The sequence below is a fragment of the Panthera uncia genome (genome assembly GCF_023721935.1).
Source record: "Panthera uncia isolate 11264 chromosome B3 unlocalized genomic scaffold, Puncia_PCG_1.0 HiC_scaffold_1, whole genome shotgun sequence".
In the NCBI taxonomy this organism is placed as follows: Eukaryota; Metazoa; Chordata; class Mammalia; order Carnivora; family Felidae; genus Panthera; species Panthera uncia.
This window is the reverse complement of record NW_026057582.1, coordinates 44,429,120-44,444,565: the sequence shown is the minus strand read 5'-3', so window position 1 is coordinate 44,444,565 and position 15,446 is coordinate 44,429,120. Positions and strand designations below refer to the sequence as shown.

Sequence of the window (15,446 nt, the reverse complement as noted above, 5' to 3'; positions counted from 1 at the left end):
TGGTCTGGGCCCTACTTATCACCACTTTTTATCTCATAGCATGTTACTCCTCACTCTCCATGCTTTAGTCACATTGGCTTTTCATTTTCTCAGGTGTGCTAGGATTTCTCCCTCCTCAGAGCCTTTGCACATGCTGTAGCTTCTGCCCTAAATGCTTTCTCCCTTCCTGTCCCTTTGCCTGGTACATCTCTATCCATTAGGTCTCAGCTCAATCATCTGTTTTTCGTGGAAGACTTTCCCAATCTTCCTTGTATTTCACCATTCCCCTGTTATATGCCCTCATAGCTCCATGTACCTCTTTTTAATGGCATTTATTATAATTTTGCCTTTATATTTTGTTCAAGATTCTTTGGTTAATGCTTGTCTTTTCCATTAGATGATAAATTCCATGAGAACATAGCTATATCATTTTTGGCTTATTATTGTATCCCTAATGCCTTCTACAGTGTCTGGAACATATCTGACACTCAAACATTTTCTGAATGACTAGGTAAGAGGTTAGTCATGTAGAGATGGTTCAAGCAAGGAACTTGAGACTTGATCATAAAGAATATATAGCACGGCAATTGAGGATTTGGGGTGGTGGAATGAAATGAGATATATGTTTAAAAGTAAAAGATATGTGTTAAAAAGAATTTTTTGCCTGTACTGTGTATTGTGTATTATGTGTTAGAAAGAATCAATGTTGGAAACAATGTTTGAATGGTTGTAGCAGATATCTAAATGGGAAATAAAGGCTTGAATTAAATTTGTGTTAGTTCTTGTGTTTTTTTTTTGAGACTTTTTCAGTGTAAATCAAGTTGAATCTCAGTTTTCTCTACTGCTGGTTTGGGATTTGACTTTCATGGCCTGGTTAGTGAATTATCCTTGTTCAGCTGTTTTCCATCTTCCAATATGTGCTGTTCTTATTTTATTTCCTGTTTTTGTTGACTTATTATTTTTTTACATCCCTTTACTGTAGTTTTAGTGGAGTTTTGGGAGAGAGCAAAATTATAGGCATATTTTTAATATACTACTTTACCTTGGAACTACCTCTGTTTATTATGAAAACTCTTTATTGTTTATTGCAATAAAATTGCCTTTCACATTGGCCGAGATTTTTGTTAAGTGACAATATCAAATGATTGCAAAACTGAGGGTGAAAGGGTGGGAGCAAAAATCAGTACAATATTTCCGGATAACACTGTTTCTTCAAAGGCTTAAAATGTACATACTTTTTGAACTAAAATTTCCAACTCTAAGAATTCACCTACGGAAATGATTTAGCTTTATGATTGTTCACTGCAATGTTGTTTATGATAATAAAAAATTGTGGGGCACCTGGGTGGCTCAGTTGGTTAAGCATCCCACTTTGGCTCAGGTCATGATCTCAACGTTTGTGAGTTTGAGTCCTGTATCTGGCTCTGTGCTGAGAGCTCAGAGACTGCAGCCTACTTCGGATTCTGTCTCCCTCTCTCTCTGCCCCTCCCTCTTTCCCCTCCTCCTCCCCCCCTCTCAAAAATAAACATTAAAAAAAAAAAATCAGGGGTGCCTGGGTGGCTCAGTCAGTTAAGTGTCTGACTCTCCGTTCCGTTCCAGCCCAGATCATGATCTCACCGTTTCGTGACATGGGGCTCTGTGATGACGGTGTGGAGCCTGCTTGGGATTCTCTCTCTCTCCCTCTCTCCCTTTCTCTCTGTGCCTCCCCCAACCCCCTCTCTCTCAAAAATAAATAAACTTAAAATTTTTTTTACATATTTAAAATGTTGTCCAACCATAAATAAACTATATAATTTCACAAATCATATATGTAGTTGTTAAAAATTATATTGTTGAAGCAAGTTTCTTACACAGCACTACTCCAGAGAGTACACAATACATGGTCACTTGCCAAGAGATATGCGAACCATTAGAACAAATTTAGCTCGTGTTTCTCTAGCACTAATTTTACTAATTTTAGTGATTTGGGAGTGTGGAGGGGCTACTAGTTATCCATCCCATGGTCCTCTGTCCCTTTCTTCCTTGATAACAAAACTCTGATTTGTAGCAAGGGATGTTGCTGCTGAGAATAAAAGATTACATTTCCCTGTCTCTGTGGTAACTGGGGGTGGCCTAAGGGCTAAACACAAACCTATACGAAGTCAATGGAGTTGTGAGAGACTTCTAGAAAGGCTACCTTGATGGAGTTGACTGTACGGGGATGAGGAGAGGAGACGAGCATTTCGCTCCTTTCTTTACTTAAAGGCCTCTGCTTGTTTACAAAAAAATTATACATATTTAAAATTATTATTAAAGTAAAAATTAATACAAATATTCAAATATCTAATTCAATTTGAGGGGTGTAGGGAGAGGAGAAAAGGAATGGGATGTGGGAGGGCAGTTGATTTGCTTCTATGAGAATCTTGATATGCAACGCTAATTTTCCTCTATCATGAAATCCAACTTGAAAGGCTGGCAAGGCTCATAAACTGCTTGCAAGACTCCTTTCGGTGTTTCGTATAATTGTAACTTTTCTAGATAAAATAAGAGCAGGTGTGGGGTTACTTCACTTTGTAGAACCCAAAATGCCGGCTCTCCTCCTCCCAAATTTGCCGCGGATCTCACATGCGGGATTTAGACTCTATGACGTGGATTTCTCACTGTGCCTCCTCTCTGTGAAAACCTTACCTGAGCCTTGGACAGAGATGGCCGGCATACGTGTTTAGAATTTGCCGCAGAAAAGCCTTGACCTCTAGGACAGACAGACGCTCCCTGGGTACCAATCCGGTGAGTCGAGCCAGGCACCGCCCCTCTGCGAAGCCAATAGCTCGGGACGGAAGCAGTAGAGGCGGGGCCAGCCCTGCAGGCACCGTTGTGATTGGCACGCCGGCTCCCGCAGCCCGAGAGGTTGCCCCGAAGACTAGCCGGAGAACCCGGGGCGAGTGCGGATCTACAAAGTTTGTCAGCTCCGGGGCACCGTAGTGGCTTTTACCCCAGCGGGGTGGGCTGGGCTGGGTGGCTGGAGCTCGGCTCAGTTTTGGACATCCTGATGGCCGCGGTGTTTCTAGTAACGCTGTATGAGTATTCGCCGCTTTTCTACATTGCGGTGGTCTTTACCTGCTTCATCGTGACCACTGGCCTGGTATTGGGATGGTAAGTGCCCCGTAGTTAGAAACAAGGAACACAGGGGCGGACCGCTGGGGCGTGGGGTCGCGGAGAGCACCGGGCGGGGGGCGGGGGCGAGCATCGGAGGCGGGGCGGGGGTGCTGTGGGGCTGGGGCGCCTGTGGCTGTGGGGGAGCTGGTGTCGAGAACTCCTACTGGCTCCTGGAGGAAAACTAGGTGCGGAGCGCACCTGCATCGCTGCTCTGCATCACTGTGCCGTCCCTGTCGCTGCTAGCATCTGGGGGTGGTGCCGGATTGAGGTATTTTACCCAGCTTTGTGTCTAGCAGATAAAGCAGTTTGTGAGGGCCTCGTCTTGGTGTTGAGATAGAGTGCTTGTCCAGCAGCCTTCTGTCTCGGATTGGGGCCTACTGTGTGCCCAGAGTGAAGTCAGTCACCTGCGCTACAGTGCGCCGACGTGGACAGTAAACACAGTTGATTGTTGTTCTGACCAGAACTGAGCACTTGGCCTCAGATCTTTCAGCGTAACTCTGAACTCTGTTACCGTTTGAGAATTTAATGGTCTCTAGATAAATTCCACGCCATTTGGAGTAATATTTAGTCGAAAGAGTTATGAAGTCACAATTTTAGAGATAGAAAAGACCTTTGAGATAAGTTGTATTAACGCGTGGGGACAGTTTACCCATTGGAGACAAGGAGAATAGACTGTTAGATAATCCCTGAGCCGTTCTTCTAGCTCAGAGATTCTAAAAATTCTCTCTTGAGGAGGTGCCATTGTATCATGTTTAGAGAAGTCTTATGAATACAACTAGTTGAAACCATCTTACTAATTCATCCACTGAGGAGAGAAACATGGGCTGGATTTTGAAGAATAAATATTTTGAGAAACAAATGGAGTTAAATGTTTATGGTAGAGAATAGAATGCATTTCAGAGATACAACGAGCAGAGGGGCAGAGGAAATGTGTTATTGAATAGCTCAGCCTGTGTAAAATGAGTTTTAAAATAACCTGTGATCACATATATGGGATTACTGTACAGACAGGAAACAAGCCCCCTCCCCTTTTTTAACATTTATTTATTTTTGAGGGACAGAGTGCGAGTGGGGGAGGGACAGACAGCGAGGGAGACCCAGAATCTGAAGCAGGTTCCAGGCTCTGAGCTATCAGCACAGAGCCTGACGTGGGGCTCGAACCCACAAACCGTGAGATCATGACCTGAGCCAAATTCGGATGCGTAACCAACTGAGCCACCCAGGCACCCCGGAAACAAGCCCTTTTTAGTTTCTGAAACTATATGCCATCTTTCAAAACTAAGCACAGTTTTAACATTTCCATACTGTTTCCCACTCTGCCAGCAGTAGAGCACAAAATTCCTTGTTTGTGGGTAGGAGAAGACTAAGACGAGTCTTAACACAATTTGTTATTCTTGGTTCATCAAATTTTATTGCTATTTATTGTTCATTTCAAGAAAGTTTGTAATTGGATTTACAACTTGGTTGCCCAAGTGAGAAAAGCAGTCTTTACACAGGATTTCTTAATGACTATAGTGTTAGTATTATTCCCTTAAAGAAATGTAATTTTCTTCCATTAAATGTAATTTTCTTCCAATAGGTAACTAGTTGATCATTGCATTATATCCTTAAATTTTAATTTTCAGTAGGCCAACTAGTTAGATATCTTAGATGTCTATCTATAGTATTGGGAAGAGAAAAATGAATGAGGGCCGTATTGATAATGACAGTGGCATCTGTGGGTAAAGGTAATCAGGAACCTCATGTTTATAGTGGTTATGAAACAGACTTTGGAGTCAGATGGGCCTAGATTCAAATTCTGGCTCTGCCCAGTTTTAAGATTTGTTTTGAGAACTTAATGATTGCCTAACCACTGCACTGAGGTATGACTTTGGAAGGGTAGAAGGCCAGGTAATTGTAGAATTTTTGGAAGTCTGGGCTATGCATTGCTGAGGCCACAAGACCATGTAAGTGCCAGTCACTTTCATTCTGATTTGGACCTAACCAGTTATCTTGAGTCTTGGTTCCCTTTACCTTGGTTAGCTTTGCCCATGTAGATCAACTTTTTACTAGTGTTTATTTGCTAACCTAAGCCAAGGCAACAGATTCATTGAGCAGAAACAAAGAAAACCATTTAGATCTCACAAAAGCAGCTTTCCAATAGCACCCCAGACCGAAGGTAAACCCATTAAACCACTGTGCTTTTCACCCATGTTATTTCTTTTTAAAGTTTATTTATTTATTTTGAGAGAGACAGAGAGTACATCTGGGGGAGGGGCACAGAGAGAGAGGGGGAGAGAGAATCCCAAGCAGGCTCTGCACTGCCAGCACAGAGCCTGATATGGGGCTTGAATCCACAAAGCCGTCAGATCATGACCTGAGCCGAAACCAAGAGTCGGATGCTCAACCAACAGAGCCACCCAGGCGCCCTCCCCCATGTCATTTTTTTTAACCTCCCCAAATATAATCCCTGTTGGTCTTGTGTCTTCGCTGTAATGGCTGTTATCTCAATACTACTCTGATTTTCTTTCCCACTGCTTCTTTCTACTGTTCTCCTTGTCTGCTTGCACTGTGTGGGAGTGGAGAAAAAACAGGAACATCTGACTATTGGAATCCTAATAGCAATGGCCAAAAATCATGCCACTGAGAGTATGGTATTTCTGTTTAACTCGGTGGTGGTTTCTGTGAGCTCTAGTAGCTTATTAGGCTCTTGCTATTTGCCAGGCACTGTACAGAAAGGAGACCAAAATGCCATACCTCCTTCAACAGTTTCAAATAACGAGGGACCCTGACGCTGCAGCTGCTCCCTGCTTCCTCTTGACTACAGGTCATGAAGCTTTTGTCCCTCAGCTTTGTTGCACCTCTTTATATTCTGTTATGTGAATCTGGGACAGAACCTCTAAACCACATTTCTTCTTTGCTGGCTGGCTGCCTAGCAGGCTTTGCCAGCAGGGGAGGGAGAATGGAAGGCTAGAGGACACCAGGCCTTGCTGCTTCCTGTGTGACTCTTTTTCTTGTCTGTCTCACCACAGCGATAGTGCCTCACTCTGCCATTAACAGTTGGTCCCAGTGTTTTCAGTTTATACTTTTGCACTCTCTTAGAACCGCCTATCACACCCCTTCAAAGATACCAATACCTTTCCTGAGATCTGAGCCCCAGCTCCATGGGGGTCCTTCTCCAAATTTCTAAGCTGTAGTAACTCTCCTCTATTACTGTTCTAGGAGTGATAGCTTCTTCCTACTGGTACTACTTCTATGATAGTCACTGTCCCCTTTTTGCTTTTACAGTTCTTCAATATCTGGTTAACAATTCTTCATATTAAATTCTCTCTGTTAGGGGCGCCTGGGTGACTTAGTTGGCTAAGCATCCAACTCTTGATTTTGGGTCAGGTCATGATCTCACAGTTTGTGGGTTCGAGCTCCGCATTGGGCTCCACGCTGACAGTGCAGAGCCTGCTTGAGATTCTCTCTCTCTCTCAAAATAAATAAGTAAACTTAAAAAAAAAATTCTCCCTGTTAAAATAACTGGTGTGCTTTTGGTCTCCTGATTGGACTTACAAAAGATATTAATAAAGAAATTGTTACTAAGATTGGGATCCTGGGGGAGAACCTCTCAAAGATGGGCTTCAGAGATTGCTTTGGTCATATCTTTAGCTCTTTGTCAATGGGATAAAAGGTCCTAGTAATGCATGGCATGTATTGGCATCACAGTTCATTAAATGACTATTTTTGGTTGATTGTGATAAAATGATTTCTGACGTTAAGTGCTTTGGGGACCCAGTGGCTAAAGTACTTTTTGACTACAAGGACTGAGGGATGGTTAGGTGGTTGTCTGAGACCACTGGAGCCCTGATAGAAGGAAAATGACAAGCTAAGATCTTAAAACACCCAGGTCAAGTCTTAGAGTCCAGAATCAGAGATTCTGTGGTTCTAAAGCACTTTATTTCATATAGCCCCAGAACTAAACATTGAACACAGTTTTAATTGTGCTGGGAATAGAATTAGGGGTGGGGGGCGGGAAACAGAAGATCCCAAGCAGGCTCCATGCTGACAGCAGCAAGCCTGATGTAGGGCTCCATCTCCCAACCGTGAGATCATGACCTGAACCGAAGTCCGATGCTCAACCGACTGAGCCACCCAGGCACCCCTGAAATGCCATTTCTAACAGTTTTGTGTTTTCCTCTAGATGGTTCCAAGAAAATTCTTTCCAACGCAAGTGTATTTGGCACCCTAAGCAAATACAAACTAAAGTCATAGCCTTTTCCTAAGGAGGAATGTGGGCTCATTTAGGACACTGAGTGGAAAAAAGTAGAGCCCTTAGACTTAGACTGGGGACATCTAAATTGACTTGGATAAAGCTGAGAATCTTGAAACCCCAGTCATTCTGACTCTCCCTTGTTGGAGGCAGCCTGCTTTCCATGTGTGATAAAATTGGCCTTCCCTTGCTTGAAGGTCCTGTAATAACCTTGCATAGGGTAATTGCTTTGCAAAGGATGTCTGTACTCAGACCTATCTCTGTAACCTATTGCTATGAGGCCTAGATCTCTTCATGCTCCAAAGGACAGGGACAAAATATAACCTGGTTGGAAAGAGCCTAGCCTCGAAAAGAATTGCAAAATTTTACTAATTTGTATCATTGGGAAGGAGGAGTATGTGTGAGAACAGATTGTAAATAGGTTAGGCCAGGGAGGAGAGACTGTAACACTAAATCAGATAAAATTTATTGATCTGGCTTTGTTCTCAAGAAATTCTGAATCTAAAGTATTAACTCAGATTTGGTTGACGAAAATTTGGACTCAGTGGTGGCCTATATATAATAAGGTTAAGATGGATAAAACTTTCCTGTCATAATGAGGAAAGAATCTGAAGGCTTAGGAAAATAGGAATATTGGACTGGATTTAATATGTGCAACTTGCACACCCACCCACCTATTGTATCCTTCAAGAGTGCACAGAAGATAGACTTTTCATGAAAGCACTGAGAAATAAATTTCCAAGAGGAGACTTGTATCCTTGAAAATTTCTGTTCTTTGTAGTCTGTTTATGATAGTGGGAGCTCCTGATGTGAGGTCCAGGGGCACCTCACAGGAGTCAGGGTTGACTTGTGTTCCATAATGGGCAGTGGAGGACAAAGCGGAGATTGTTTTGGCCCACAAGGATCTTTGGCAGTGACTAATGGCTTACAGTGTCTCTAGGAATAAAATAGATAGGTAGCCTACTAAATGCTACATGAACTACATAGGAAAAACTTCATGTCTGGAGCGGGAAACCTGACTTGGGTCACAACAGTGGAGAGTTACCACCTTTCACCCAGTTTATAGATATAAGCCAGTCCATAGACCTGGAGCCTCTGATTAAAGGGGAGATCAGGTCCCCTTGAGGAAGGACCCCATATCCTTCAGTGCTTCCGCAAGGACATAACTGTAAATCATCTGCCAGATCTTCCTTAGAGGTTGTTCTTTCTCAACTGCAAACATGCTCTTCTGTACTCTGTTTGGTGATACTGGGGCTGGGACTTTGCAAACCGCGTTTCTCTTGTGCTAGTTTGCCCCTGATTAGGGTCTGCCAATAGGTGATGCTAGAAAGAAACTGGAAGGCTAGAAGAGGAAGAAAGGACTTCCTCTTAACAGTTTGCTTCCTTTTCCTGGTCTGTGTTCCTGCAGCACTCGCCTTTATCCTGGCGGTGGCAGCTGGCCTGAGAACCAGCAGTTTATTTACAATTTACAATTTTTCCTCATACCTAGAACTAGCCTTATCGTACACCTCCAGAGATAACAGTACCGGCTGGCCAGCACTCCCACCACAAGTCTGCATGCCACCTCTGGGGGATCCCTTATCCAAGTTTCTAAACGGCATTAATCCCCACTCTTCCCTTTGTTTCCCCAGTCCGAGGAGGGCGAACTGCTTCTTGCTAGGATACCTCAGTGTATCCTAGTGTTTCAGTCTTTAGTACTTGGTGAACAGTTCTTTATATTAGTATTAAATTCTTTATGTTTAAATAGCAGATGTGGCTTCCAGTTCCTGCCAGCCCTGCCTGATACACTGACCTTGACCATTTCTCATCCCACTTGTCAAATGCAGTAGGTTGTGTGTGTGTGAGGAGGTTGGTGATGAGGCCCACATTCCTCCTTAGGAAAAGGCTATGACTTTAGTTTGTATTTGCTTAGGGTGCCAGATACACTTGCGTTGGAAAGAATTTTCTTGGAACCATCTAGAGGAAAACACAAAACTGTTAGAAATGGCATTTCAGGGGTGCCCGGGTGGCTCAGTCGGTTGACCATCGGACTTCGGTTCAGGTCATGATCTCACGGTTGGAAGATGGAGCCCTACATCAGGCTTGCTGCTGTCAGCACAGAGCCTGCTTGGGATCTTCTGTTCCCCACCCCCCCCGCCCCTCCCCCACTCACATGCTCTCAAAAATAAACAAGTAACAAAAAAAGATACTTAGAAATGGCATTTCAAACCTTCGTAGGGCCTTAAGATCACTTGTTCTAATCCTTCATTTTACAAATAAAGGCACAGAATTTCAGAGATTGTGTCACTTTCCCAAAGTCTTATCGTTAGCACAGTGGTTCCCTCAGAGACAAACATCCTCCCCCCACCAAGGGCTTCCCCATGAATGGTCTTTATATCCTGACCTAGTGTCGGCATCCAGCTAGCTGTGTGAGACCATCTTTGGGAGACCACCGGGAGAGAAGCCCTGCCCAGCCCAAGTTAACAACTGCCTGTTAGTTTTCTGATTGGCTTGAGAACTCAAGGCTGAATGGGTGATCAAAACTGTTTACAACCGAGCCTAAAATTTTAGCTTCAAAGTAAACTTTATTTACGAGGGGCTCCCTGAGACTCCAGATACAAAGAAAGGAGGTCCAGTCTACCAGTTCAGCCTCTGGTGAGAAGCTTTGGAAGTGTGTGTGGGGTAAGACATTAATTATATAGGCAGTATGAAAAATGTGGTCAGAATTGAAAGTCCACAGATCATTGCTGTGCTGGAAGTTTAAACAATATGAAGAAGTGCAACAAACAATTTAGAAATGGGAAAAACCAGAAGTATAGAAAAATCCAGGAGGAATAAGTATAAAAATGTAACAGTAAAGGAGAGAGAATGGAAAAATCTCCATACGGAAAAAAAGGGGACTAGGTTTATATAAAAGAAAGTAATGTTTAGAAACGTTTATTTAGTTGGTATTCCATTACTAACAGTTGCCAAAATGACTTTGAGTGGAAAAAGATAAAGATGAAATTTGATTGGAAAGAAAATTGATCAGTTTTCTATTTTATTATTCCTTGTAATGTCATATCAGATACACGATCTGATACACAGGGCATCAGTGTCTTATTCAAGTTTTGGACTACAAATGTGGAAAAGCCCAGATGTTAGGATGGTGGCCAAAGACACATCACTGGGTCTGTTTATCAGTATTTTACAGAACTGTTTGTCAGCAGCAATTATGGATTACTATTTGACCACTCTCCAATTTTTAACTTCACTCCAGGTCATCTCTGCATATCGGCTTTTGAGTAATGCGTTAAAGATAGAAATATTGGTCACATCAAACAGATTAAAACTATGAAAGTTATGGATTTTTGTGCAAAAATGAGCAAGTTCACACTGAGTCAAGTATGTGAAAAAGTTTACTAGGCTGAAAGTTCAACGTGAGTCACCAGTGTGTCAGCTGCCCAAAAAACAGCTTTCGTGATCTTAGTCTACATTAAACATAATGTTTAGGACAAAAGGTGTGGTCAGTCTGTGACATCACTCTATTACACAGTGAATTCTACCCTCTCTCCTCTCAAGCCTTGTTTCCCCCAAAGCATAAGGATATTGGGGGAACAGGACTGGTGAAGTCAAAATGGACACAGAGCCTTGCTTCAGCATTGGCTGCTCTAGCCATGGTTCACTAAGTTCTTTGGGAGGACAGGAATACAAAAATGTCTGAGATCATAATTCAGAAACGTAGCAGTGTTCGGACATAATTCAGATAAGGAAGTAATGAAAAGCCAAAGAGCAAAAGCATTAACCTTAAAGGAAAAGGTTAATAACTGTGTTAAAATTAAGAACCTGTTCATCAAAAGAGACCTAGTATGAATGTGAAAAGGCAAGATGTAGAAAGGGTGAAGATATATGCAACAAAGGGCTCATATTCAGGACATATAAAGAGTTTCTATAAATAAGAAAAATCAGTCATCTGAGAAATAGAAATGAAAACCATAATGCAATGCCACCATACACCTACCAGGATGTTCATTCATAATGTTTTGGCAAGGATTTGGAGCAAGGGGAGCACTCATTCACTGCTGGTGAATATACATAAAACAATTGGTAGCATTATCTGTTGAAGTTGAAGAAGCACAGATCTTATGACTGAGAAATACAATTCCCAGCATGTGTAGACCTACTAGAAATGCATCTAAGTGTATGTGGACCAAGCACCTTGTATGAAAATGTTCACTTAGGGGGCGCCTAGGTGGTTCAGTTGGTTAAGCGTCTGACTTCGGCCCAGGTCATGATCTCACGGTTCATGAGTTCGAGCCCCACATCAGGCTCTGTGCTGACAGCTCAGAGCTTGAAGCCTGCTTTGGATTCTGTGTCTCCCTCTTTCTCTGCCCCTCTCTAGCGCACGCTCTCATTCTCTCTCAGTCAAAAATAAATTAAAAAAAAAAAGAAAATGTTCACTTAGGCATTATTCATAATGGTCGATATGTGAAGACAACTTAAATGTCCATTAAGAGTAGAATGACAGTCGGTTAAGCGGCCGACTTCAGCTCAGGTCATGATCTCGCGGTCCGTGAGTTCGAGCCCCGCGTCGGGCTCTGTGCTGACAGCTCGGAGCCTGGAGCATGTTTCAGATTCTGTGTCTCCCTCTCTCTGACCCTCCCCTGTTCATGCTCTGTCTCTCCCTGTCTCAAAAATAAATAAAACGTTTAAAAAAAAAATTAAAAAAAAAAAGAGTAGAATGAGTAAGCAAGTTATAGCACATTTACTATGCAGAATACTATACAGCCGCAAAATGCACTAAGTATAGCTACAAGGATGAATCTTCAGGCATAATGTTGTAAAATAGTAAAAAAAAGTATACACAGCACACTTCCACTTACATAACAATTCAAAAACAAGTATTCTAAATTAAAATAATAGAAGTCAAGATAGTGGAGAGGGAAGGGGTAGTGCTTGGGAGGGGACACAAGAAACTTTCCGAGGATATCGTTTGGGTTCTTTTTTTTTTTTTTTTTTTTTTAATGTCTATTTATTTTGAGAGAGAGAGAGTGTGAGCATGCGTGGGGGAGGAGCAGAGAGAGAGGACAACAGAGAATCCCAACAGGCTTCACACTGTCAGTGCAGAACCAGACATGCAGCTCTATCCCACAAACTGTGAGATCATGACCTGAGCTGAAATCAAGAGTCAGACACTCAACTGATTGAGTCACTCAGGTGCCCCTATTGTTTGGATTCTTAACCTAAATACCAATTGCTTTCTAATTCATTGAACTATGTTTTGTGTGTTTTTCTGTGTGTATGATACCCTTCATGGTAAAAAGGTTATGTAAGATAAAAAGGCCCAGGGTTTAGCATCATTCATAATACTGATTTTTAAAAATGTATATAAGTCAAGTCAAGGACTTTAGGGTATTAGAAAATGCAGACCCAAGATTAAGCATGAGGCAGAGAAATAAAAAATCAAGGGAGATGAATTTATTTTAATAATAGGTGTGCTTTGGCAGTTCTTGATAGGATGCTGGGCCAAGCAGCCTTGGATAAGCATGTTTAAAAAGAAGCACTTTACATCTCAAATTACTTGTTCCATTCTGAAGTATTTACAAAGCCACAGAACAGATACGGCATATCTTCCTCCAACATTGATTTTATGTAAAGATTTGGACAAATAATATTTTTATATTAAAACCAGATATATCATGGACTAAAAGCAGAGGAATTCCATGCTCACAATAGATTGCTTCCAGATTTTTCTCCAAATCCCTGCTTTTTGGGTTTCTGGACCCTAAACCTTTAAGATTTTTTAATTGAAATTTTTAGGTACAGCATGATAAAGTACCTGAAATATAATTCTTGAACCACAGTAGCACGGAACACAATGAGCTCTGGATTCTAGTTTTTACTGCTGGTAGTGTGGGTATAAGGAGTAGTCAGGGAGTGTGGGTAAAGAAAAAAAGGGGGGGGGGGTAGGTGACAGTAGGGGGAATAAAAATGATGAAGGGGCCAGGGAATATAATGAGGAGTATAGAATGGTGTTTTCTTCCTTTGTTTTTCACTCCAAGGGATGAAAGGAAGAAGAGGAAGGTGTTATCTTATGGCTCTCATAAGAAGGTTATATCTCGGGTCCTAACATTTCACATTCCTGACTTAACCTCTAAAAGGCACTGGGCCAGGAGTGCCTGGGTGGCTTAGTTGGTTAAGTGTCCAACTCTGGATCTCAGCTAAAAGCACTGGGCCAATGTTGAGCAGTGGAGTGGACTCAGAGCCTATGGGGTAACTGATTCTGAGGTTCAAAAAGGAGAAATTACTGGATTTGTTGTTTCTCTCTTGCTCTCCTGCCAACTCTGAAGTCTACTCCATCATCAACATTATCATTGCTTAGCATGCCAAACCCTGTTATAAACGTTTCCAGAAGGGAAGACAGTTACACCGAATTGAGTGATTGCTTAAGGACACATGGCTGTAAAGTGTCTTGTTTTTTATTTTAGGAGGAAAGCAGTTTTTCATTAAGTACAATGTTAGCTCTACATATTTATGGCTGCCCTTTATTGGGTTAAGTTCCTTTACATTCCTAGTTTGCTCACAGTTTTTATCAGGAATAGACTTCAGATTTTAGCAAGTGCTTTTCCTGCACGTTTTGAAATAATCATACGGTTTTTCTTGTTTAGTCTGTTAATGTGGTAAATTATATTAAATTTTTAATGTGATATTAAGGCATCACTGGGTCATGATGTATTAGCCTTTTAATATATTGTTGGATTTCATTTGTTAACATTTTGTTAGGAAGTTTTGCATCTGTGTTCCTGAATGATAACACATCTGTAGTTTTCTTGTTTGTCTCTGTCCCTTCTCTGCAGACTGCATGAATTTATCCTTCACCTCACTGATGTTTGGGAGGGAGGGGTTGTCCAGCCTTTTTTTTTTTTCCTCTCTGTGTTTCATATTGGATCCTTTCTGTTGCTATGTCTTCAAATATACTGATGTAATGTAATGTTCAGTTAGCTATTAAGCCTGTCCAATATATTTTTCATCTCAAATGTTGTATTTTTCCTCTTCAGAAATGGACTTAGGTCTTTGTAAGTATTTTCCATGTCTCCATATAATATTCTCAATCTTTACTTACTTTTTTGAAAATATGGAATATTGTTATAACAATTATTTTGATGTTCTTGTCTACTGATTCTAGTATTCATATCATTTCTGGGGTCTATTTCTTTTGATTAGTTTCCTCATTATGGGTCACATTTTCTTCTTTGCATGGCTGTTGATTTTTTATTGGATGCTAAACATTGTGAATTTTACTTTATAGGTGTTGGATGTTTTTGTATTCATATAAATATTCTTGAGTTATGTTTTGGGACACAGCTAATTTACACAGTTTGATCTCTTAGAGGCTTGCTTTTCAGCTTTTTTAGGCAGGACCAGACGAGCCTTATCTAACTGTTCTATAAAATGAAATTCATCTGGAGTGTAACTTTATTCCATGTGTTACGTTTATTGGTTTTCCCTTGGCATTAGATTTATTCACGTGTTTTGAAACTTTGGTTTGCGACCTAAATTTTAGTAGAAGTTTTTCCCCCTCCCTTTGTCATCACCCTTGCTGTTTAACCATCTCACAGTTGGCCTTCAACCAGATTCCTAGATGCCCCCTAGTCAGGCACCAGGTCTTATAATGACATATTGATATTGATATTGGCCTAACTCAGCTTCTAGATTCAAGTTATGAACCTAGCTCTGGCTCTTGTCTTGAGTGGACAACCTATAAGGTCCTCTTACTGTGTGAAGGCTTACTTGCCACAGCCTGCTGCCAGACTCAGGACCCATCAAACCATGGCGTCAGCCTTACTCATTACCTTATATTTCTTTCCTTTTTCAGAGCCATAAAGATTTGTCCTTGAACCCAACTAAGTCTCTTTTTCCAACATTTTATTATTAAAATTTTCAAATATACAGAAAACTTGAAAAAATTACAAAATGAACATACATATGCCCATCGCTTAGGTTCTACAATCAACACTTTGCTGTCAAGTCTTCATTACTTATTTGTAATCTTATTTCTTGATCATTTCAAAGTAAGTTGTTACTCTTCCCGTAAATACTGAAGTATTGCATATTATTAGCTAGAGCTCAATGTTTGTTT

At 41.3% G+C, this 15,446-nt stretch overlaps 1 protein-coding gene across 3 annotated transcripts in view; it reads left to right on the top strand.

The window, feature by feature from the left end:
* The first annotated feature begins 2,573 nt into the window (after positions 1-2,573).
* The window catches only part of CGRRF1 (cell growth regulator with ring finger domain 1), a 29,087-nt gene continuing 16,214 nt past the window's right edge, over positions 2,574-15,446 (top strand). The window contains exon 1 of one of the 3 annotated variants that reach the window (XM_049612764.1): positions 2,574-2,745. Coding sequence is in view for 1 of the 3 variants with exons in the window: in XM_049612763.1 (XP_049468720.1) it covers positions 3,008-3,111 (104 nt within the window). In the remaining 2 variants the exon portion in view is untranslated. Of the gene's footprint in view, positions 2,746-2,805; positions 3,112-3,276; positions 3,383-15,446 lie in introns of those variants that run through there. The other 2 variants (XM_049612763.1, XM_049612765.1) reach the window with 2 other exon arrangements.